Source organism: Protopterus annectens, chromosome 2.part0 (genome assembly GCF_019279795.1).
Source record: "Protopterus annectens isolate FY-2018-M chromosome 2.part0, PAN1.0, whole genome shotgun sequence".
NCBI classification, from domain to species: domain Eukaryota; kingdom Metazoa; phylum Chordata; order Ceratodontiformes; family Protopteridae; genus Protopterus; species Protopterus annectens.
The window spans coordinates 953055567-953081188 of record NC_056728.1 but is presented as its reverse complement, the minus strand read 5'-3'; the positions used below and the strand labels follow the sequence as shown (position 1 = coordinate 953081188).

Below are 25622 nucleotides of genomic sequence, written 5' to 3'. Positions count from 1 at the left end.
TGTGTATATAGATATATATATATATATATATATATATATATATATATATATATATATATATATATATATATAAAGATAGAGGGAGAGAGACATGGGGCAGACTTACTACGCAGGTGCCTGGCGACGACCAAGGTATGGACTGAAGTTCAGTGTTGACACTGCAGTGCCATCCCTTCTTGCCAGAACACTGTACCTATTAACTACCACATAGGTGGCAGTCTACCTAACACCGAAGGTGTGATAAGGGAACATGGGACACAGGTGGACAGTAGCCTCCCCTTTGATAATCACAGTGCCACACTGGTCATGTACTCTGTCTACGTGGTACACGTCATCATAAAAGGTGTGTCATCTAGGGAAATATAGGTCACTGTTCCCCTCTACTTATCACACTTAAAACCCATTAGAGAGTACAATGCCATCTACAGCAACTGGAAAGGCCACAGACATACCTCACAAAGAGTAATACCGGCCTCAAACAGATGCCCTATGCAGACCGACTCACAAAACCACAGCTACACTGTGTTGCATAGTGCCTACCCAGAGGTGACCTCTGCCTAACATACTGAGCTATGTCACACCCATAGCTGTTGGACATCCTCCACGTAAACATATTACAATCCCTCCCAGATACATGCTCTGGGGCCCTACACCTTGTCAGCTCACTAAACAGCACATGCTGGTGGGAGAGTCCTACCTCAGAGACATGCCATACTCTAGAACAAACCACCTATCAATAGCAAACAAAGCTCCTCATTATCAGTTGTCATAAATACTCCTGATGATTGTTTGGGAGATAGGAAATACACCCTGGGAATCACCTCTGTGAGTCTGGTTGACAGGGACAAGTGAAATTAAATTACATGTGTGTCAAAGGCCAGGGTAGCATATGGCTAGGCTGCTGTAGGCCCTAGGGCCAATAGCGTATTACCTACCCATGACACGAAGCACACACACATGTACTTAGTGCAATAATTGCTATGTGAGGTTGACTGAGTGTGATGGTGAATGTGCTGGTGAATGTGTGCAAGGTCTGTAAAGATGTGATAGCTTAGTATGAAATTGTTCCTGTCATGGTAGTTTGTGTCCTAGCTGTGATCCCAGCAAAAGATGTGTATGCTATTGCTAGGCAGAAAAAGTAGTATGGCATACGATGTGACGTAGTCCCTTGTTGTCGACTGTGGTGTCCCACTGTAGGCTAAAGCAATACATGTATGCTTAGTGAGTGGTACAGCTGGTGAATCCAACTCCCATATGAACTGTAGTACTACCTGAAGCTGTAGGCCTAAACAGTACATTATGGTGTATGTTCACATTGCTTGGAAACACTGTTTTGTGTCATCCCTGTAGTCCTCACAGATTACATACCTCAGGCATAAGGTTTTGTAAGTAGTGGCACACAGTACTGTATGGTACACAGGTAAAGCTCATCTGGGTTGGCATACATTTGTGTGTTGTATGTATGTCTGATGTGTGTGTAATTATGCCTGTACCATGCCCTCAATCATATCTGTATTACAGGGTATACGTGCGTATCTAGCAACATGTATAGTCTAGTACAGCAGTATGCCACCTATATCAACAACTGCACACATATGTTAGGCAGGGGTTTGGCATCAAAGACTACTGTGGTATACTGGTAATACTGTAACTGTACTTTACATTCATTGCAATGGATGACATCTTTCTTCATCCATTAGCATGATATATACCTCCTGTGGCTAGATGGTGCATTGTGTCACATACAGTGTGCCATGCACTGTTGTATAGTCTTACATACTGGTTTCACTTTGTTGCTGTGCAGAACATGGTTTAATATATAGAATGCGCCAGGCACTGTCAGGCAGTTGTGGGCTGAGCACTGATATGTGGTATTAAAAGTGTGTATCTACTGACAGCCAATAGGTTGCTATATATGGCATTTCATTGATATCTGTACTTTAGAATGTTAAGTGTGCCACATGGGGTTTGAAGTTGCTGGTTTATGCCAGCTGTACAGTGGGATTCCATGCACATCGAGAGCTGCGCTCTTGGCAGTCTGTGCACGGCAGCTGCACCCATCCTTCAGTCAGAATAATTTCAATTAATCAATTGATGGTCAACGTTATATATACTGTGTTAATTGAATGTACTGATTGTCTGAAGAAGTCGAGAATCTGACCAAAAACGCATACCGTCCCGTCCGCAGAGACAAGGCCGTTATGTTTTTTTTTTTTGGTGACAGCCTGTCTGCTGGTTTTTTGGATTTGAGAGCTTTGGCTGGCTCTGGTCCTGGGCATGCATTCATTTCTATTGGTTGCCTTGACTCTTTGTTTTTGTTTCATTTTTTCTTTCTTTTGGTTTTAAGTGTGCCACATGACTTGCTCAAAATTATTGTTTTATTGTCTTCCAGGGACATGTCTCACCATCGTAACCCTGCGTATTCCCCTGAAGAGGAGGAAATAATCATATCCACCCTACTACAACATTACACCCTGCTGTTCTCCAGAACCAGCCAGGACCAGCATGGGCGCACTGCACTGTGGCAAGATGTTGCCCGTCGGGTGAACGACATAGGCATGCATAACCGGAATTATGAGCAGGTACACCATCACTGCAGTGATTTAATTAGACATGTCCGGCAGCATGCCTCCCATGTCCACAGACAACAGCTTTCCACAGGTGGTGGTGCAGCATCACACCCGCCCCTCACCAGAGTGGAAGAGCTGCTCCTCAGCATGGTGGCTCCTGGCCAACCACTACAACAGACATGTGTCATCATGGAGGCCGGAGTCACCCAGCAAGTTGACTCAGAGCGTGCAGGTAACATGGCATATCTCTAGACTAATGTTAGCTCGATTGTTAGAACATGCATATGTCAGATGTGTACTGTGTATTTAGAAGATGTGGAGCCTGGTGTTGTGCAATACTGATAATTTGGAACATAATATGTATGCCTGTGACTGTCACCCATTGTACTACTGTAAAATTGCAAACTCACAGCAGCAATGCCATAGTTGTTGACACTGACAAACTGTCTCATATCCTTGTACGTCCCTCTGGTGTGACAGCAAGACAGCAGACCTATGCTGGTGAGTGTTCTACATTTAATATAGCAAATAACATGTGCATGTCATAAGAGAGTTGTAGGCCATATACACATCTAAAACACCTACATATAATGCATGCTCTGCATGTTTTTTGTGGGACTATGCACATCTCAGTAACATGAGTAGCTGCCTCAAACACATGCAATACATAGAGCATCCCAACCAATTGTGGTACACTGTAGTGGGCATTGTATAGGCAGAGTCAATACACATGCACACAACATACACCACTTTGTCATATGCAGTAAGTGTTAATATGATACACATGGCGTATTTAGACACCTGCTGTAAGGTCAGACTCTAGTATCCCAAATGTCATCCACACAGCACACATACTATACCTGAGGGGTAGAGGCCTATCATGTGGCAGAGAGACACTCTTCAACACACAACACATTCATGTTAGGCAATGCTCCCTATTGAACACCTTACATACCCATGTAACAACTGCCTGTGAAATGGTTAAAGTAGCCAAAGTGGTGCAGTTCAGGTACAGCAAGATAGTTGCCAGTGTGGCACAAATTAGTGGCCTTGAGTGACCACATGATGCTGCCTGATGATGGCTCATGGTGCAACACTACATCCAGTTACAGTAACTACAGTACTACACATAGCATTCATTGCTATACACCTGACAGTTGTGTGCATCCGACCATGGTATGTATACCTATGAGTGATGGTGCACAGGACATTGGAAAGCATTTAATACTTGCACAGCAATGTTGTGTCCATATACACATTGTGTTCCAGGGTGAGGCCAAACACTGAGCAACACACATGCATCAAAGACATGTATACTGTTATTAACAAGGACTCTCTACACTCGCACTGCATGCTGTTGAGCAACACACATCCTGCATGCCGACACATGTGATAAAACTCTTTGGCTTGTGATACTGTACTCCACCATCAACCACTAATGAGTATGTTCTGGATTGCTGTTGGTGTGTGTGTGTGTGTGTGTGTGTGTGTGTGTGTGTGTGTGTGAACTTTACTGAGTAGTGTATTTATGTGCATGTATATTTATGTGCATGTGTACATGTGTTCATGTGTTCATGTGTGCATGTGTTCATGTGTGCATGTGTTCATGTGTTCATGTGTGCATGTGTTCATGTGTGCATGTGTGCTAACATCATGTACAGATTGTAAAGTGTGTTTCCTGTCTTCCTCTCACAGGTGCTGAGGTTGTGTTGGTTGAGTGCAGCAGGGAACCTGAAGTCACTGCCACAAATAGTGGAAATAATGATACATGTGTTGTGGCACAGGCATGTTTGACAGGGTCTGTCGTTGGTCAGTCAATCGACAGTACACAGCTTCCCACCCCATCTATGCGCACATTCATACTGCCAATACATCCCTCATCACCAATGGCCTTAGCTGAGGGACAAAATACAGTAGGCATTGACCAGGATAGAGTGGTATCTATGGCACATGCATCTCCTTACAGCAGCCATACCAGACCCCTGGAACGGTACCACATAGGCAGATGTCCAGGGGTTCTCGTGGGAGCACTGCTGGTTGTAATGCCCCTGGCAGACATGCCCCCACAGGTCTTACAACCTCAGATATGTTCCAGGCTGTAATGCAGGCACAGGCACATATGGAATGGTAGACCAGACAGGGACTTAGGGCGCAGAGGGCCCATAACACCACTATCAATGACAGTATCCGTGACCTTGCCGGTGCCATCTGTAATTACACCGAGGTCATTAATAGACGTTGGGGGAGACACTAGATGTCCTCCGCAATGTCATGTCCATGTGCCAGGCCAGTGCAGGACAGCTGAGACATTGATGTGGACATATGCCAGCAACATCATCAGCTGGCAGTCATCACGGATGACACACAAGTCACAGCCACTCCCGTAGTGGCCGCACCAGCCCCAGCAATGTTGGGGCTGGGCTGTCATTAGACTGTCCTAGAAGACCACGTGCACGTGGCTCTGGTCAGTTCCAGCAGGGACATGGGTTCAGTCGACATCCTTCTGCCTCTGATGATAGAACCCAGTCTGGCTTAGTACCCAATACTGTCCGTGGCACCCCTGCCAGGCACAGGTACTGTGTCCATGGCCAGAGACAGTGATCTGTACAGCCTGGCAGGTACAGTCTGTTGCTGTCCCACAACCTCCCATATTTGGCAGCCACTTGGTGGAACTGTGTACATGCAGACACACACACACATAAACCAAACACCTAGGGCTAACACATACACACACACATTACATCAACATTGACCCATGCTGTACTGTTGTCCCTCACACACACATACATGTCGATTAGATGGGTCAATGTCAGGCTCTGGCAAACCAACAACACACCCTGTGCATATGATGAAACTGTGCCACCTCCTGTCATCTGTAACAGTGATGCAGGAACAGGATAACATGGTGCTGATGCACATGGTGACATTATAGCAGTGTAGCAATGTTAGCATGTTGTCAACAGTAAAGTGTAATGATATCCTTGTAGGTATATCTGAGCAGGCATGATGCATTAAAGCTATGATTATCAATGTAGTTATGTTTACACCAGTGTTAATTCCAAAAATGTATTGTTCGCCCATGTGCCACTTGGCTGATGTGTGTAGTTCTGGCAGCATGTGTTGGTGAGTGGACAGTACGTGTGTGATGTGTGCAGTACAGATTTGCAGGTGTACATTTGTGAACATGGTGGAGGTGCACTGTCTGCATGTACATGCATAGTGGACACATGGGAAGGGTGACATGCCCGTTATTACACAATGTTAGCACTTCATAGTTTCTATTGGTGGCCAGTATGCATTTTAGAGAGCGTGCATCTTGAGGTTTAGACTTCTGCAGATAATCTTTCCAAAACACCAACAAACTTAAGCACTAAACCCCTGTTATACTCTTTTACACACTTAACACCCTACTGATCCTTTTTGATCAGTCAAAAGAGTATTTCATCATAATATCCTGACATGTCCAAAGGTCAGTTTCGTGTGTACTCTCCAGTCCAGCTGGTGAATATGGGAATTTTGAGGCAATGTTACAACTGCCTTATGTACACAGACAACCATCTCCTCCTCCCAACAAACTCAGATATATGTGAGAGATGCAACTATATAGACAAACAGGAGGCTGAGCTCTCTCGACCCATGACTGGCACAGTCTATCAGGAGGAGAAGGTAACTACACACACCACAAATCCAGTCTCACACAGACCTATAGCAACAGCAAACCAAACACATAAACACACAAAAACATACTCAGAGGCTCTAAATAAAAATCCGCCTAAGCAGCAGAGACCTCCAAAGCAGACACCCAAACAACTGCTACCCCACAACAATACCCACATATCACATAGTTCACAAAGTCATTGTGCCACACAGTCACTGCCCTTAAGGCTACACAACACACCTAATACACTTGTAATAGGTGACTCTATTGTCAGACACACTGACATCCCACTCACCAGACTGAACAAGGAGAAGGTCACTGTAAGCTGTCTGTTGGGTGTCAGGATCCGCCACATAACACATGCACTCAGGTCACTCCAAAGCAAGTACAAATATGACTCCGTCATTGTCCATGCTGGTGTGAATGATCTGAGACGTTCCTCCCTGGACTACATGAAAAGAGACACAGAGGAGCTCTCTGATTATGTAGCCCAGCCCGGTATGACCCTGACCTTGTGTGGCATCTTACCCTCACCAAGAATGATGCCACAGTATAAAGACAAAATGAACAATTTTAACAGTTGGCTAATGTATTGGTGTCATTCAAAGGGGGTCCAGTGTCTGTCAGCCTGGGATGACATGCTCGACATGCCACGTTGCTTCGCTAGGGACGGCTTGCACCGGTCACCCCTGGGCTTTCGAATACTGGCTAAAGCTCTTGCCACCCCCATAGTGCCATTTTTAGGCAAGGCACAAAAGACAAACCCACCTCCATAGACAATACAAGGTAAAAGAAACTAAGGGTAATGTTGCTCAATGCCAGAAGTCTAAACCTCAAAATGCATGCACTCAAGACTTTCCTCAGTATGGAGAATATCGATATCTGTGCAGTAACAGACACCTGTTTCAATGATCCCGAAAGCACCCCAGCACTACCAGGTTATACTTCATACCATGCTTTTCGGCCACAAAACTCCAAAAAAGGAGGGGGAGTAAACATATACATCAAAGATACACACGCCTCCAGGTTAGTAGCACTGCACGAAGCATCAGAGACCATCCATGTGCAACTAACAGTGGGCAAAACTGCCTTTCAGTTTGTACCATGCTACAGACCACTCTCCCAAACTCAGGAACCCCACTCGGTGGAAAATATAAAGGTCTCTCCAAACACCATTATATTGGGTGACTTCTACTACCCAAACATTGACTGGGAATACTACTCAAGCCCCAACACCCTCGCCCAACGGTGCCTAGAATTTATAAACTCAAATGTTATGGAACAACTGGTCACCACCCCCACAAGAGGGGAAAACATATTGGACCTGGTCATCACCAACATGGGGACTATGTTCCACACCAGAGGTATACCCCTCATTGGTAAGGTCAGACCATAAATTTATCTCACTGGAATTCCATATCCCGTCCCCACCCCCAGCCTAGGTAATCTCAGTGAAGAACTTCTCAAAAGCAAACGTCACACTTCTCAAAACCAAGGTGGTATCCTTCAGAGCCCCGGGGCCAGTGGAAAATACAGCTCAAACTGCAGGAATTCTTTACAAATGCATTCTATGGACACCTACAGGAATGCATGGATCATGCTATCCCAAATAAAACCAAGACTTGCTCCTCCAAAGGCAGGGGACCTGTCTGGTGGACCCCAGCCATAAATAAGCTATACAACAAAAGGCAGGGGACCTGTCTGGTGGACCCTGGCCATAAATAAGCTATACAACAAAAGGAGGAGGCTACTACATGACAGAGCAAAATCCCAAAAAGGGAAGGCATCTCTGATCAGTACTAGCAAGAAGCTACAATCACTCATAAAATCATCTAAGGCCAGCTTCAAAAGAAAAACTGCACAAGACACTAAAGACAATCACAAGGCCTTCTTTAGTTATGTCCGGAGCCTGGGTGGCAACTCCCAGATATGCTCTGAGTTGGTGCAAAATGACAAAAAATACACAGAACCCACAGACATTGCGAACATCCTGGCAGACAGGTTCATTGCAAATTTCTCCCCCCCATCCCCCCAAAAGAGCAAATGTACATCCCAACAGAGTGTAGCCTCCCTGACATCACAGATGAACAGGTAAGAGCTGCCCTCTCCAAAGCAAAAAACACAGCATCAATGGGACCGGACGGTGTCCCAGGCTGCATCTTACACGAGCTTCATGAAGAACTTAACCCTCACAAAGTCACTGTTCAATATCAGACTTACTACAGGATATGTACCCAAGAAATGGCGTACAGCAACAGTGGTCCTGCTCTACAAAGGTGGTGCCACAACGGACCCCAGAAACTATCGCCCTATAAGTCTGACTAGCCTGGTCTGCAAAGCTATGGAGCGTATCATCATGGATCTCAAACAAAGACATCGGGAACCTCCAGACACTGGATCCTACCCAATTCGGCTTTGTTAAGGGCAGATCTTGCCTCTTGAACCTGGTTGACTTCTTTGAACAATTACCAGGGCCATAGACGTAGGGAAGGTAATCCACACAGCCTACCTAGACCTTGCAAAAGCCTTCGACACAATACCCCACTCGGGCATCATAAATAAGCTCACCAGCTTAGATATCAACACATATGTCACAAGATGGATTGCAAACTGGCTCAGGGATAGCACCTACATGGTCAGAATTGCAGGTGCCATGTCAGACTCTACATCAGTTACAAGTGGCATCCCACAAGGCTCAGTCCTGGGACTTCTCTTGTTCAGTATATATTTCTCTGAGGTGCAGGCTAACACGGGAGGACTATGGCTGACCAAGTTCGCAGATGACTGCAAACTGGGTGCCATAATCGACTCTCCGGCTGACACAAGCATCCTCCAAAAGGGTCTCACAGAGATGGATAACTGGTGGCAGAGCCATGGCCTAAAGCTAAATGCCATAAATTGCATAGTCATACCCTGTGGGAAAAACAAAGTACCCACAAATTACCACATGGGTGGTAATCCATTAAGTACGGAAGAAGTAATTAGGGATTTGGGGACCCAAATATATAGTAATCTCTACTTTGACAATCACATTGCCAAAGTGGTTAGAAAGACCTTCTATATAGCCCACCTTATCCCGAAAGGTTTCACATCTAGATCAAGAGAGGTCATTGTGCCCCCCTACTCATCAGGCCCATAATTGAATACAATGCCCAGTTTGGGATGTACCTTACCCGACACCTGCAGCAACTGTAATGACCCCAAAAGTACCTCAACAAGTGGATCAAGGGACTCAAACAGATGCCCTATGCAGTTCGGCTAAAGAAACCCCAGCTCTACTCAGTTGCTTACCGCCTACTCAGATGCGATGTGTGAACATGCCCAATATTAACATTTATACTATATGTGTGTTGAAAATCAAGTTATATTTTTACTGCAGGGCTCACCTTTGTGTCATAACTCAACAGGGTTATGCTGTGTCTGCAGAGTTTCCATGAGACACTTTGCATAGACTTATTAACATTTCTTCATACAGGTTGACCAGTGAAATACTGTCATGGTTTAGTGGTTCAGTACTGTGACTATAGTGTACAGTATCCGAGGTTCGAGGCCTGTCACTGCTTTATATTTTCATACTGGGCAGACCAGACTTCTTAAGGACCAGTAAAGCAAATATGAGCATGTTTACCTGCTTTTGCTCAACTATCCCCATCTTTGAACAAACTTGCTCAACATTGCTCAACGTTAACCAACATTGCTGAACTTTGCCCAATATTGCTCAACATTGCCCAAAGTTGTACTAGTTAATGTGTGCAATTTTGTTTACATATACTAAATAGTGGTAAAAGCTGTTTAGCACTGCTTTATATTGCTTAAAACATGGCAATCATGCCTCAGGTGGTACTGCAGGGCTGCCTATGTCGGCTGCACATAGTACACTCCCTATACATGTTTGAAAACAGGTAGTGTCAAGTTAGGCATCCCTTTTACTATATGTGCGAGTCAGAGAGAGGTATCATTTCCAGGGTTCCTACTGAGCCAGTGTATGTGCTATGCGTTGCCTCTTTGCCAAGGCCAAAGCATACTGGGCACGCCTCCTTCTGCCTACTGGGGCAGGCTCAGGTTGTTCCTCCTCCGAGTCACGCTCTGCCTGTGATGGCCTTGGCAATGATGGGGGCTGTTTGGCCCGGGCCTATGCTGCTCCTGCTGCAGCTGTTTTCGCAGGATCATATTATGTAGCATAGCACATACCATGACAATTTGGGTACATGTAGTTGGTGAGTACTGCAAGGCTCCACCAGATGTGTCCAGGCACCGGAACCATGACTTGAGCAGCCCAAACACATGCTCGATTACATTTCGTGTTTGTGCATGTGCCTCATTATGGCATTCCTGTTCAGGTGTGTGTGCATTTCTGAGGGATGTCATCAGCCATGGCTTCAGTGCATATCCAGCATCCCCCACTAGGTGACCATGAGGGATGTCCCCACTGGCAAATGTCTGGTACAGCTGTGTCAGATGCCAGATATGGGAATCATGGTAGCTTCCAGAGCAGCCAGCACACACATTCAGTATTATGCCCTGGGCATCACACATGGCCTGGCAGTTGATGGAGGGGAAGCCCTTGCGGTTAAAGTAGGCCCTAACCCGCTCACCGGCTGGTGCTTTGATGCATATGTGTGTGCAGTCTATTGCACCCACTACCTCAGGGTATTCTGCTATTTGCTGGAAAAGATGCATATTGCTGGCCAATACCTCAAGGGAATTGGGGAAATATACATGATCACCAACATGTGCTGACATGGCATTCAGGAACTGGTGCAGTACCCTGGATGCTGATGCCTCTGATATCCCCATCATATCACCAGTTGGTCTCTGGAAGGTACCTGTTGCTAGTATTCTTAGGCCAACACATACCTTGGTTTCTACTGGGATGGTTCCCCCCCTGTTGGTTCTGTGTGTGAGGCATGGCCTGCACAGCTCAACAATTTGCTGCAGGAGGTCTCTGTCCACTCTATAGCGCTCTACTATCTCCAGCTCATGTAGCCCCTGGTAGGTTACCCTGGGCCTGTACACTCTTCTCCGTCTCCTCACTGTGGGTTGCTCAGCAGCATTCGCATTGCCACCACCCTCAGCATGTTGCATATGTCGCCTTATAACAGCAATGGCAGCCCCTAACATTTCTTTGTCTCAGTAAAGCTTTTTAAGTTTTCACTTCTCTTAGTTTACTGCAGTGTTGCAGTGTCTCTGAGGAAAACATGGTGGAAAGTTGTTTGCAGAGTTTTAAGTGCTGGGCTGGGCTAGGCTACTGTACTGCCTGTGCAATTGCCTGATTCTGATTGTTTTCACCTGCAATTTCTGCTAGTTCTCCCTGGTTAACTTCCTACTATTTGTTGTGCTTCCTTTTCCCTTTCTGTTTCCACAGGGGGGCAACGCTGCGCACACAAGCGCAAACACGCTCACACCAACTCACACGTGCGCACACATGCTTACACGGCCTAACACTTGCTAATTCCTGCTTAAATGCGCGCACACAGGTGCAAACACGCTTACACAACTTTCAACAACCTTACACATACTTACTCCGGCTTAAACGTGCGCACACAGTCATACTCGGATATACAGGCGCGCACCCGCGTGCAAACACATTGCAGGCACTTCAACAAGAAACTTTAGTGTTATCCACGGGATGGCACCTTCTATTTCTTGCCTTTAGCTAGGATACCTGTTAACACACCTCTTCCAGTGATGAGTAACACATGCCACTCTGCTCCAATGAGCTTACATTCTTTCATACATACCCCCCTCGTGATGTCATCTATCTTCTACTCAGATACTCCCCTTATCCTACTCATACACTCCACTGACTGTGCTCATTTGCTATATAAACTTGGGATTCACTATCCTTACCCTCATTTGCATAGGATTGCCTACTAATGCTTGGTTACATCTCTTAGACTGAGCTTCCCCCTTAGCAACCTCTACTCGGTAGCCATGTTGTCTTCAGCCTGCCATTCACTTGCATTGAAAATTATGATTTTCTATAAAATCCCTATTTGTGGCTTTTAATTTTTGGTTTTCTGTTTTTTAAAGCGCAGCACATTTGCGCGGTGCTGCGCTACCCTTAAACTTCAGAGATCGAGGTAAAAAAAAATTCTTTTTTTTTTAATTTTGCATCGCGGAACATTGCGAATGGCCGTATATTTGGCCAATGGCATGCTTCCTCAACTGGATGCAGCCTTTATTTGGAGCTGTCACGGCTCCGTTTTGCGATTTGCAGAATGGTACTCAGTTGTCAACGGAGTACATTTCTGCAAATAACACTACTCTTACTCGGACAGGTTAGGGTTTCCTGGATCACAAATTTACCTCATTTGCATAGCTTTCAGCAGCAACTGAGGCAATTTGCATAACCTAGCCCTGTCCTTGTAAGAGTCATTTTAGGAGCTCTCGTGCACGCCCCTGCCGGCTGTTCCTGGATCGCTCGGCGGACATGTTGGCTGCATGGAGTCTTACTGTATTCTTAGACTCCGTGCAAGCCTTCGTGAATCCGGCCCATAATGTACATTACTAAGTAGCATCTTCAGCCTGGGCTGTATAAGCAGAACAGTGACTCCCCTCCCATACTGGTGGATATAATAATACACCACTGTGTTCTAAATGACTGAATGCCATTCGTAGCAGCTGATCAGCTTGTGCATGCTTTATGCCAATGAATCATGACAACAAATGATGGTACAGTAAACATGGGGCACAGATTATACTTATGCAGCTCTGCACTGTCTTTAAGAATACACTGGCATGAGGTCTGTGTGTTTATACACTTCTTATAAAGTCAGACATGAAGTATTTCACATATCCACTTATTACACATGCCATTTATACACCAGATTTTTTCCAATATGATTATGTATACCATTTTTTCTAATATGTCACATACCCATATATTATATATACCATTTATAAAACATTGTTTCTAATATTTGTATTTACACCTGTATGCATACATGAAAGCATTCTGTATGTGAATATGTACTGTATGGATTATACAGTTCACACACACACACACACACACACACACACACACACACACACACACACACACACACACAAATATGTGTGTGTGTGTGTGTGTGTGTGTGTGTGTGTGTGTGTGTGTGTGTGTGTGTAAAAGGTTATTTTACAAACTAACTCCTTCAAGGTGAAATATACAGAACTAGACATACAACTGTGGTTCAAAAATGATAAAATCACATGGCAAGAATACAAAATGTATCTGTTTTAGGGATACAGGGTAACTTAGAACTCCACCTTAAAGCTTTCAGTTTATGTCAGTCTCCTCTGTTATTAATGGTCTTTTTTACCTACTTGTAATTATGTTAATGTTGCAAATGTGAGAATACATTGGGCTTGTTGCAGGAAGGTTGTATGTCCAGTAACTACATTAAGTACTGTGTTTGCACTACTGTGTTAAACTGCCTGCACGAATTACCAGTGTAAATAAAATACTGTGTCTGTTAGGCTGTTCCTTTGTATTCTATACTGTTCTATTATTATACATTTTTGTATTCTACACTGTTATACCATTAATTGTTGATGCATATAATATCAATTGTCTTTGCCACATAGCCCAGGATGTTCTCAACTCTCCAGATTTTTAAAGAATGCCCAGATTTTTGCCTCATACTTTTGGCCTATTCCTCATAAAAAGTTTATTTTCTGGCAAATCACTGAGTACTGAAGTAACTGAATAATGACATATGTTTAAGTTTCAGACTTCATATCCTTCAGAGAATGCTTTCTCATACAAATTTTGTTTTTCTAGCAACTTTGAAATTTGTAAGAGCAATATTTAAAACGTGGCCCTAATTTTGGATCTTTCTCCCCCTACATTATTTTTGGCCTTGTCCAGATTTCCTGTGCAAAGAGGTTGAGAGGTGGAAGTGGCAGAAAAGGATCTTGTAAAGTTGTAAAGCAACAGACAGAAAAAATATGTGTGTGTGTGTGTATGTTTATATATATATATATATATATATATATATATATATATATATATATATATGTCTGTGTGTGTGTGTGTGTGTGTGTGTGTGTGTGTGTGTGTGTGTGTGTGTGACACCCCTGCACTGGTCCCATAATCAAGGAGCCTCAAACCTCACCAGTGGCAACAGTGGGGAATGTACACACACTGGGAGGACGACAAGTACACACACAGTAAAGTGCAATTTCCCTTAAGGGAAAACAGAGATCACAGTCAGTCTGGGGTGGGTTTCACCCTCTTTCTCCAGATCCCCAATAAGACTCCCCACTGGTACAGCTATAGGGTTGAGATCTTAGCTGAGTTGCCAGACCAAGATCTTCAGCAGCCTCAATGTCCAGCCAGTGCTTCGTGTCCCTGCCCAAATAACTGACACACACACACACACACACTCTTTGAGATTTGATTTATACACAAACACACACCTGCCCAGACTATAAGATAGTTCCAACAGATACCAGCCACAAGTTATCAGCTACTTTAAGGCCCTTAACAAAGGGTGTCCGATCTTACTGTTTAATGTTTGTATTAATCCAAATGGTAGTTTGACCAAGAGCAAAGTTATTTAGGAGTGGCCTGTACAGTGTCACCAAATAGATATGCAAGTACTCTAAGACCTTAAATATCTTTAAACATGCCAGCCACAATTAAAAGATTTAGATATATTCAATAATTAATAATAAAAGAACAAGACAATACTCAGTAAGTAATCAGTTACATCAGACTTCAAAATTCACAGGAAATATTTAAAACAACATTGCAAGACAGTATCAAATAAAGAAAGAAAACATCTAAGCTATACTTTACTATATTCCTATCTGAATCTAAAAGAGTTACTATGTCCTAAAAACTAACTTCCAGCAAGGCTAGGCAGGTGCAGAAGGTGAAAATGAGTGGATGTTGTCATCAGGTTTAACGGCAGACACAAAATGCAGAGTCTTTCTCTGAGAGAGTTCTTAAATTAATATCAAATATTACTGTTGGGTTAGCTTAGATGACATCACTTCTTGTCACCTGATTTTCAGTTCCCAAGCTAAACCCCCATTGTCAGAAACTAACAGAATTTAGCATCTAAAGACAGGACCTCAAACGGAAACATTTTTCTTTATTGGATACTACCACAATAAATGTTAAGCACTTTCGTCCCCCATAAAATTACATGGGATTTCTTTAGAATCCTGGTTCTGAAAAAGTCCCATGTAATTTTATGGGGGACAAAAGCTTTTAACGTTTACTGTGGTTGTATCCAATAAAGAGAACTGTTTCCATTTGAGGTCCTGTCTTTGGCTGCAATTTGTTTCTTTGGAGTCATATTGTGTGATTCTGGTTCCCTAGTCGTGAGAATTTAACATCTCTCTGTGAAAAAATACATATCTCTCAGATGTTTACAGATCCCTGAAGTCATAAAACAATAAAACACTTCTACATCTCAAACCTAGTAATTACTTCTCTTTCAAGACAATACAAAAAACGTCCACCTCTAGACATTGTGTCTCCTGCTGCACTGAAACTGAGAGATAACATCTCCTATTTGTGGCCCAGCAATTATAAAAAAAAAATAATTTCAACTATTTTCTCTGAATTTTTCAAGTTAACCTCCTGTGTTCCAGTTTCCATTAAACATACACATCTAAACAGTCACAATAGTGCAGGTATATTCCTGTTCTATTCCAATAGGGTATAGTGTGGTTAGATTTTAGCTCAGTACTTTACATACACTTTTGTATAAACCATACCAATATTCAGAAATGACATACAATTATTTACAAAATTCCTGATAGCTGAGTTGGCAGTGTGACATCCCCCTCCCCGAAAACTCAAGCAAGTTTTATAAGTGTCCGTTGAGAACCTCTGATTGAGAGGGTTGACCATCTGGGAATACCTCACCCCATTCCCTGTTTTGAGAGCCCATCTGCATTGGCATTGCTAACTCCACTGCTGTGCTGCAGTGTCAAATCATATGCCTGCAACCCTAGGCTCCACCTTAGTAACTTGGCATTTTGCTGGTTGGCTCGATGTAGCCATGTTAAGGGATTGTGGTCTGTAACTACAGTGAATTTCCTTCCATACAGATAAGGCTGAAGTTTCTGCAGTTCCCACACTATGGCTGGACATTCCTTTTCTACAGCTGCATAGCATTCCTCCCTGGGCTGGAGCCTATGACTGAGATATACCACAGGGTGCTGTTCTCCCTCTGAGGAGACCTGAATGAGTACAGCCCCCACTCCATGGTTTCAAGCAGCCACCTGGACAACAAATTATTTGCTGTAATCTGGACTGGATAACACAGAGTGTCCTCCTAAAGCTCATTTAAGCTTCTGGAATGCCTGCTCACATGCTGGGGGTCCATGCTACCTTATCTGACTTGTTTTTTGTTGTCAGGTCTGTGAGGGGAGCAGCTATGGTACTATAAATGGGGACAAACTTTCTGTAGAACCATGCTGTCCCCAAGAATGCCCTCACCTGCTTTTTGGTAACAGGAGCAGGCCATGCGTAAATGGCTTCGACTTTGGTAGGTTCTGGCCTGAGCTTATGACTCCCCACTCTATGTCCCAGGTAGGTGACTTCTGCCATACCCACCTGACATTTACCAGGCTTAATGGTCAACCCTGCCATCCGCAGTCTGCCCAGCACTTTCCTGACATGCTGAAGGTGTTCTTGCCAGGAACAGCTGTAGATGGCAATAAAATCTAGGTAAGCAAGGGCAAAACCTCCTGCTCCTGCTAGGATACAATTTACCAGCATCTGGAAAGTCACTGGGGCATTTTTCATCCCAAAGTGCATCTTTCTGAACTCATACAAGCCAAAAGGAAAAGGATTCACAAAGGCTGACCTCTCTCTAGCACTGGGAGTCAAAGGCACCTGCCTTTAACCCTTGGTAAGATCAATAGTGGTAAGATACTTAGCCCCACCCAGCAGCTGTAGGGCTTCATCTGTCCTAGGCATGGGGTAAGCTTCTGACTCTGTGTGACTATTTAATTTCCTGTAGTCCATACAGAACCTGGTGCTGACATCCTTCTTTGGTACCATCAGCACTGGGGAGGGCAAGGTACTGCTGGACTCCTGGATTACCCCTTGTTTCAACATTTCCTGTATCTCATCCCTCAGAGTCAGTCTGAATCTCTCAGGCACCCTATAAGGGGCCTGCTTAATAGGCATTTGGGATCCTGTATCCATATGGTGCTGCCCCAGGTGGATACACCCTGGTTTCCCAGTGAGCATGTACCAAAACTCCTTTAACACTGCTCAGATTTCTCGAACCTGGGTAGGAGATAGCTGCTGGGATATTGCTACCCCTTCCACTGAGGTGTCAGTCTGAGCCTCACTGAGGAGGTCAGTCACCAGATCCCCCCTCAGCCTCCTCCTGCAATCCACTGCAAATACTCAGCACAAGGGCCTTCCTATCATGGTAAGGTTTCATCATGTTAACATGGTACAATTTATGCCTCTACCTCCTGCCTAGAAGTTCTGCCATGTAGTTAACATCACTGACCTTCCTTACCACTTTTTTAGGGTGATTCCCAAGCTGCCTGCAGCTTGTTGTGTCTGACAGGAGTGAGAACCATTACCTGCTGTTCTACAGCATAATCTCTAGCTCGAGTATTCCTGTTATACCAGACTTTTTCTGCTGTTGGGCTTCTGCCAAGCCCAGGAGTTTCCTTGTCCTGAGGATTATAACATATGCCACAACAGCCTCTTTGTGGGATTCACATTCACCCTTCCACTCATCTTGAATCAAATCTAGAAGTCCCCTCACCATACGCCCATGCAGCAACTCAAAGTGTGAAAAATCTGTGGATTCCTGGGGCACCTCTTGGTAAGCAAACAGATGTGGCAAATGTTTGTTCCACTCCCTCTTAAACTGGTCTGCAAATGCCCTTAGCATCAACTTGAGTGTACAGTTTAACCTCTCCACAAGACCATCAGTCTGGGGATGGTAGGGGGTGGTCTTTAGGTGCTTCACCCCACATTCCTTCCATAGACAGGCCAGCTGGTCTGATGTGAAACTGGCACCTCTGTCAGTCAGTATTTCTTTTGTAAAACCTACCATGCTGAAAATCTCTAACAAAGCATTTGCCACCTTTTCTGCCTCAGTGGAGAACAGTGCCACTGTCTTAGGTATCTGGTAGCATAATCTACTGCCACTAGGATATACGTCTTCCCTGTGGAACTTGGGGCACTCAGAGACCCCACAATTACCATAGATACCCTCTGAAATGGCTCCTCAATCACAGGCAAAGGCATCAAAGGAGCTTTCACCTTGTCTCCTGCCTTGCCTACCTTTTGGCACTGCTCACATATCCAGCAGTACCCCGTTACATCTCTAGAAATCTCCGTCCTATAAAAGTTCTGCATAATACGTCACTTGGTACTCTTTATGCCCATATGACCTGCAAAGGGAATATCATGGATATGGCTAGGAGTGCCAGATGGTAGGCTCTGGGCACTACCAACTGCTGTATTCTCTCACCCTCTAGCCCTCCCTCAGGGGTCCACTCTCTATACAGTAAACCTTTGTCCCAGTATACAGATTCCCCTTTCCCTTGAGAATCAGGTGCATCACTGGCTACTTCCCTCAGGCCTTGTAATGTAGAGTCTGAGAGCTGAGACTGTCTCAACTCACTCTTTGTAACCCTTTCCAGCTCCCCTTCTACAGGAAGGCTGGCATCCTCTGACAGCGGTGCCTCACTGTCAGCCTGGGTACTACTACACACCTCTGCCCTTGCAGTCACTCTGTCCAAGGGAACATCAGTACCCACAAGCAGCTGTGGCTCAACTTCAGTCTCACTGCTACAGGGTAGCTCCCTCCCTGAAGTAACTACCTCGCCAGTTCTGGCTGCAAATGTATGGTCTATCTTGGTCTCCCCTTGGCTACCAGACCCACATGCTTGTCTCCAGGCCTGACTGCATGTAACTGCATGTAGACAAGGTACTGCATTATCAAAAATCATTCCCTGTCAGGACATCTGCAGGGATATCCTCAAAGAAACCTACTTGCTTGCTTCCTTTTCCATCCTCACAGTCAAGGTGAACCCTACCCAAAGGTATTTGGAATGGGGTCCCTCCTAAAGCTCTGACTGGAGTAGACTGCCCAGACAAGTAGTACTCCTCTTTAACCATTGCAGGTTTCACAATGGTTAAGGCAGAGGCTATGTCTCTTTTAGCAGTGGTCTGTTTTCCATCCGCTACGATAGACTACAACATCTTGTGGTAGTTTGGTACCCTTGTTGTCTTGAGACAAATTACTGTTGGCATTTTGTTACTCCCACTTACAGGGTCTCCCACCTTGCCGCTGTGCACATCTATATGCTACCTGGCCCCACTGGTTGCATTTAAAACATTTAACCCTTGGTCCTGGAAGTATACCTGGACTAGTGGCTCCCCCTGCTACAGTTGGACTCTGTTGGGGTGGTCCGGGCTGCCCACAATGGGTTCCCTTAGACCCATGAGCAGCAGTGGGTGTAGCTTTCTTGTGCAGTGATGCCCTGCTTGCTAGGAATAGGTTTCCCTTCTTCCCCAACCCATCTGCAGTATTGCATTGTCTATCAGCTAACCAGATTCCCATGTTCTCAGGCATAGTGCTAAGGGCTTCTCCCCTCACCAAAAGGTCTGCCAGCCCTTCAAAAGTGGTGACCTGACATCCACTCACCCACTTATGAAAATAAGTGCTTAGTTCAGCAACATATTCACACACACCTTCATCTGCTTTGCGTCTATGCTCATGAACCTTTTTCCTGTAAGCTTTTCCAGTAATTTATCTTTTGCCATATAATGCAACGATACTGTAGGGCATTACAAGGTGTGCATAACAAGTAAACATATTTTCAGATGGTCTTTAATTGCTGGCATAGCTACTGCAAAATATAAATACTCGTTGCAGTTTAAGTATCTACAACATTAGTATAAGCAAACCAATCTCTTTGAATTAAAACATGCTTATTCAAAAATTTATTCATTAAAATACTAGTATATCTCAACAAACAATGTCTTATCTGCTGCATTAATGTACTCTTAAAAAGCTGCACAGATTCATCCATTAAATGTATGGTAAATTTTAATGTAAGTTGTTATTGGTCAAAGCAAACATGGCAATGTTCATGTCAATGCTAGAGAAAATAAGAATATGGCAGTTAAACAGGTGAAAAAATAAGTGAGAATTTTAAAGTTCAATAAACCTAACACGAGTGGCTGATTTTTAAAATAATTTTCTCGCTACTGTGTTACTCCCTATGACTGACAAGTCCATAACCCATACTGTCTCAGGATGAATGTCTTAATCTAGCAGGATATATGTATTTTGTGGGCTGCCAGCAACCACTACTGGCCAGAAAGTGCAGTAGGGTGTTCACTTCACTGGACTCCCAGTAATTGTGATCAACTCTTCTTGACACCTAGAAGACATCTGCATTCTCTGGTGGGCCATACTCCACAGAGCCCCCAGATGAAATGTGTGTTGTCCTATGCCTTCCCCTAGTGGATATCTTGTGGTACGAGGTAGGTGTCTTGGAGGACTGCAATCACAAGGGTACATGATAGCTTTCAGAAACTTGGGAATAGGGTTAAAGCAAGAAAAACCCTGATGACCACAATGGATGACAGTGTTCTAAGGCCAGGTCAAATTATAATGAACAAATGAACTGTTTGAGTAATAGGCAGACTGATGGTCAGCAGTCAGTCAGGGAACAATAGTTTAAAAAATAGCAGAAGACATGTAAAGTCAGTAATATGCCTATAGGTAAGCTGAAGAAATTAGGAAGCAGTAGCCAGGAAATGCAGATTTTGAATCAGTGCACAGATCCTGACACTGAAACCATGTGCAGGTACATGTTGACAAAGGAAGCCACTCAAAATCTGTGCACAGACGGAAAGCTACACACAAGTCCTGGTGGGCCCATGTCACTAAACACAACAAAAACACAGCACTTTTTTCTGTTGTGTCAATTTTAACTAAAAGTGTGAATCTAAGGCTTGCCATGTACTCTTATTACCCTTATACACTGCAACTACTCTAGATCTACAATGCTGACACGTTTTATCTCAGAAATGGTCTCTGTTAAATGAAATATTTTATCTGTAATTAGTATAACCAAAACTTTGACTGTCATTTTTGCTTTAGAAATTGTATGTTTAAATGCAATGTTTTTGCTAGTACTTTTGTACTTATTATAACAAAAGCCTTGATTGTAATTTTTGTTTGTAATTATTGTTTTGTTTTTGGAGCTTCTCTCCCCAGGACTCCATTGAAAATGGGTTCTTCTAGGCCCAATGGACTATCCTGGTAAACCAAATGCAAATAAATAAATAACAATAAAATAAATACATTTAATTTAGTGTATGTGCAGAGACTACAGATCAAGCGAATACCACATCTCCTTCCTTGAGGAGAACTTGTGCGATTTCCTTGTCACATACCCTGGGAGACAATGGACTAACTTTAGGTTAATAGAATTATTATAATGCTATAACTGGCGCAGGCCTGGAGAAGGCATAACAGTAAAGAAAGAATTAGCTCAGAATAATGGCTATACATCTAGTGTTTCCTAGTCCATTAGAATCTGGGCCTACATTCCCTGTCTGCTGCTACTTTTGTCTATTCTGGTTTCTGCTCTCCTTGCTATACCTGCAGCCTGGATAATAATTCTGCTAACATATGTGTGTTCCCATTCATATTTGATTTCATTTTAAAATACTAACTTACACCTTACCATTTTTGGATCACTTCTGTGTAACCTGCCAGGAACATCAATTATACTATCTTTTTATTTAGTTGTCGACATTTTGTTTACTGGGAAAGTTTGGCTGAGCAAGAAGCCATTTTCAGTGTAGGACAGGAGAAAAATGGCTGCACAGAATACAAATTACAACAGTAGAACAAGATCACTCACAATAAAATATATAATGGTATGATAATAATATACATACCACCAGGTCTATAGAAATATGCAATATAAAAGCAAGTATGAAAACAAAGAATATGCACAATAAATGCAAAACAAGTAGGAAAACACAAGACAAGAAAATTAAAAACATTGTAGTATTGGTGGCAGAAGGTAAAGGTTTCCCTCTGCAGTCACACAAAAAAAGGAAATATTGAGTTGAGCATGTTAAACAGTAATGTGGTGAAGTAGCAGATAGTTTTAGGCCAATAGGTGAATTAGAAATAATGGTTTGAGACCGATTAAATAAGGGAATAAGCATAAAGAATATGAGGACATGTGGAAAAATGGTGCATATACATCTACCAACACAAGATTACATAACTCATTTTAATTTTGTCTCTCTGTACATGAATCATGCAGGCATCTCTCTACCCTTGAAAGATATAGGACTAATGGAAATGGGCCTAGTTAAGTTCCTATGGATAGAACATCCCGTCATTCCCATTTTTAAGGCCTTACCAAAAGAACATAAAGACGCCAATAACCCCCGGTCGTGGCCAGTAGTATCAGACAGGGGGATGGATGACAGAAAATATTTCCATTTGGATGGAATCCACCTTAAGATCCATAGTAGCACATATTATGCATATTTTGAAGGATGCAGGTCATTTTTTAACAAGTTTAAGTGAGTGCATCAGGGTCAAAGAGGTCAGGATGACATATACTATGGTAACTTTGGATGTAAAAAATATTTTTACTGTAATAAGCAATGATTATGGACTAACTGCCTTATCTAATTTGATCAGTGATTTGCATTTATTTGAAAAACACTAACACGATCAGACTCATTATTGAATTACTTAAATTAGTTTTAGAATGTAACGTTTTCTCCTGCCAAGGTAACCATTGCCGTCAGGTAAGAGGGGTGGCCATGGGCACCCCTTGTGCCAATACATATGCCAACTTAGTTTTGGCCTTCTGGGAAGAACAATATGAATTAGGACAACATCATGAATGGATCAACAACATATGTTTCTACAAACGCTTTGTAGAGGACATTTTTTTGTTAAGGGAAGGGGAATTGCATGAACTAAAGGCTTTTGTAGATTATTTAGAATCTACTACTTCTTTTTTAAGGTTTTCCATGAGGTATTCCAGAACTGAGATGGACTTTTTGGATGTAAGAATTATGCAAGACCATCATGGTTTCAAAACCACCCTTTATAGAAAAGAATGTTGGAGAAATAATCTGCTTACAACGGATAGTATGCGTCCGAGATTTACTTTTGGCAACATAGTGGCAGGACAGTTAGGTAGGATATCAAAGTTATGCACGGAGGAAGATATGTTTGCAGTGGAAGTAAATAATTTGAAGCACAATTTTTTGGAAAGAGGGTGTAATGAGCACAGGGTAGAGAGTGTTATTTAGAGTAGAGCGGGACAAAGGAAGAATAGGATTCATCCTTGGCTAGCTCAGGATCATGTAGAAGATACGAGAGCTAATAACCCCCGATTACAAGAAAACAAATGAGGCTCATGTTCACCTATAGCAATAATATACATGGGGTATGTGATACTGTAAGACGAAATTGGAAGATTCTCCTAACAGATGAGAAGATAAATAAGGTAGTAGGAGAAGATCCATGTTTTGGGTTTAGGGGAAATTAAAATCTAAAAGATTTGTTATGCCATGAAGGAAACAAGGGAACAAACTTTAAATCTAGGCTTAGGGGGACTAGACCTTGTGGGTCCTGTAAGCCATGTAGCTATATTAATACAAAAACATTTATACATCCTATTACTAGGAAAACATACAATTTCAACATGTATGCCAACTATAGAACAATGAACGTGATTTACATAGCTACATGTAAATCATGTGTAAGTTTTTATGTAGAGAAGATGAATTGTATGTTAAAGAATAGAATATTGAATCATTTGTCTTCCATTAGGATACATAATGAATACAATGCTTTATATCAACATATTCAACAATATCCAGGACATGATTTCAAGTTTGCTGTTATACAGAGTATATACAAAGGTTTTAGGGGAGGGGACTTGGTTAATGAAACAGAGTATCAGGAATCTAGATGGATTATACAGCTAAAAGCTCATAGATCCCCAGGACTCAATTATGTAATTCCCCTTAAACCAGCCCTAACGAAAAGGCGGGTAAATTATTGATCTGTGATTGGTTGGTGTTTTGCATAAAGACTGCTTTTACTATTAGCAAATTGTCTGAAGAAGAACATTAGCCTGAAAGTGCTTACACATCAGTTTGTTTGCTTTGTTTTTATACTGTTTTTAGCGTGATTAAATCTTGGACTTCATCCCGTGGTGGTTGTTGCCATTGTTTTTGCTTGTACATATCAAACATTGCACTAGGTGAATCATTTACACAATTGGCCAGATTCCGAAAGCTGCTCTCACTGAAACCTCCCCTGATTCTAAAAGATCTGCTCTCAGTGTAAGTGTCTTACTAGTCTAAGGACTATCTAGAAACAGGCTTACACCAGGGACCAGATTCCAAATCACCTGCTCTCAGCATCCTCTCAGTGTGAGTGGTCACTTACACTGACAGAAGTCTTTCGGAATAAGGCCCATTGTGTACCAAACTTAAATGTAGTTGGACACAGATTTACATAGAGTTTAAGGCCACTCTGAATCTCAGTATATATAGTGTCAGCCATACTCACAAGGAACTTTCCATTCATCCAAAACATGTATGCCTGGTGGATTTTTGTCATTCCTTCAGAAAGGTATAGAGAAGATATTTTACCAAAAATACCAACATCTGGAACAATCTGTCCAGTACAGCATAAGGCACAACTCTAACTTGATTCATCTACTGATTTTGTATAACATAGCTTGGTTTCATTCAATGTGTATTCACATAGCTCAGACACATGAAACTTTTGAGGCAATGTTAATGCATACTGACCTGGCTGGACAGGGGTCCATGTTGCACTCCTGTAGTTTAGGCTTAGGCTTGACATTTTCAGGATAATAGTTACAGTACTGGTCTGGTACCACTCGCCCACTACGAAGGTCATAACACTCAGATGATGTCAACTGATATCCTGGAAAAAATATCAGTACAAGACAAAAATGGAATGAATTCTACTAGGTTCACTTGTGTGGATATTATAGTATCAGACAATATTCCTGTCACCCTCAAGTACTGCACACAGGTGTCCTTAACTTGTGCCCTACAAAACTAAACTGACAGAACAGCCTACTGTGGGCATATACTGTGGTTAGCAACATCTGCAGTGCAAGTGTACCATTGTGTCCTGTCCCGTCTTTTTATCAGATGTATTAGTACATGCACACACACACACACACACACACACACACACACACACACACACACACACACACACACACACATACACACATACATGTGCGCGCACACACTATGAAACACCCACCTTTTAATAAAAAACAGGAATGGCTTTCATAACTATTCAGTCCCTTCTCTATCTATGAAACATTTTAGGGTTCCTTAGTTAGCTAGGCTGAGAGAGTTGTAG

General features: G+C 43.0%; 1 protein-coding gene across 1 annotated transcript in view; it reads right to left on the bottom strand.

The window, feature by feature from the left end:
- The window catches only part of ADAMTSL1 (ADAMTS like 1), a 4128157-nt gene that overhangs the window by 1974451 nt on the left and 2128084 nt on the right, over nucleotides 1-25622 (bottom strand). Inside the window, exon 9 of the mRNA XM_044061207.1 lies at nucleotides 25031-25169. Coding sequence (XP_043917142.1) covers nucleotides 25031-25169 — 139 coding nt within the window. The remainder of the gene's footprint in view (nucleotides 1-25030; nucleotides 25170-25622) is intronic.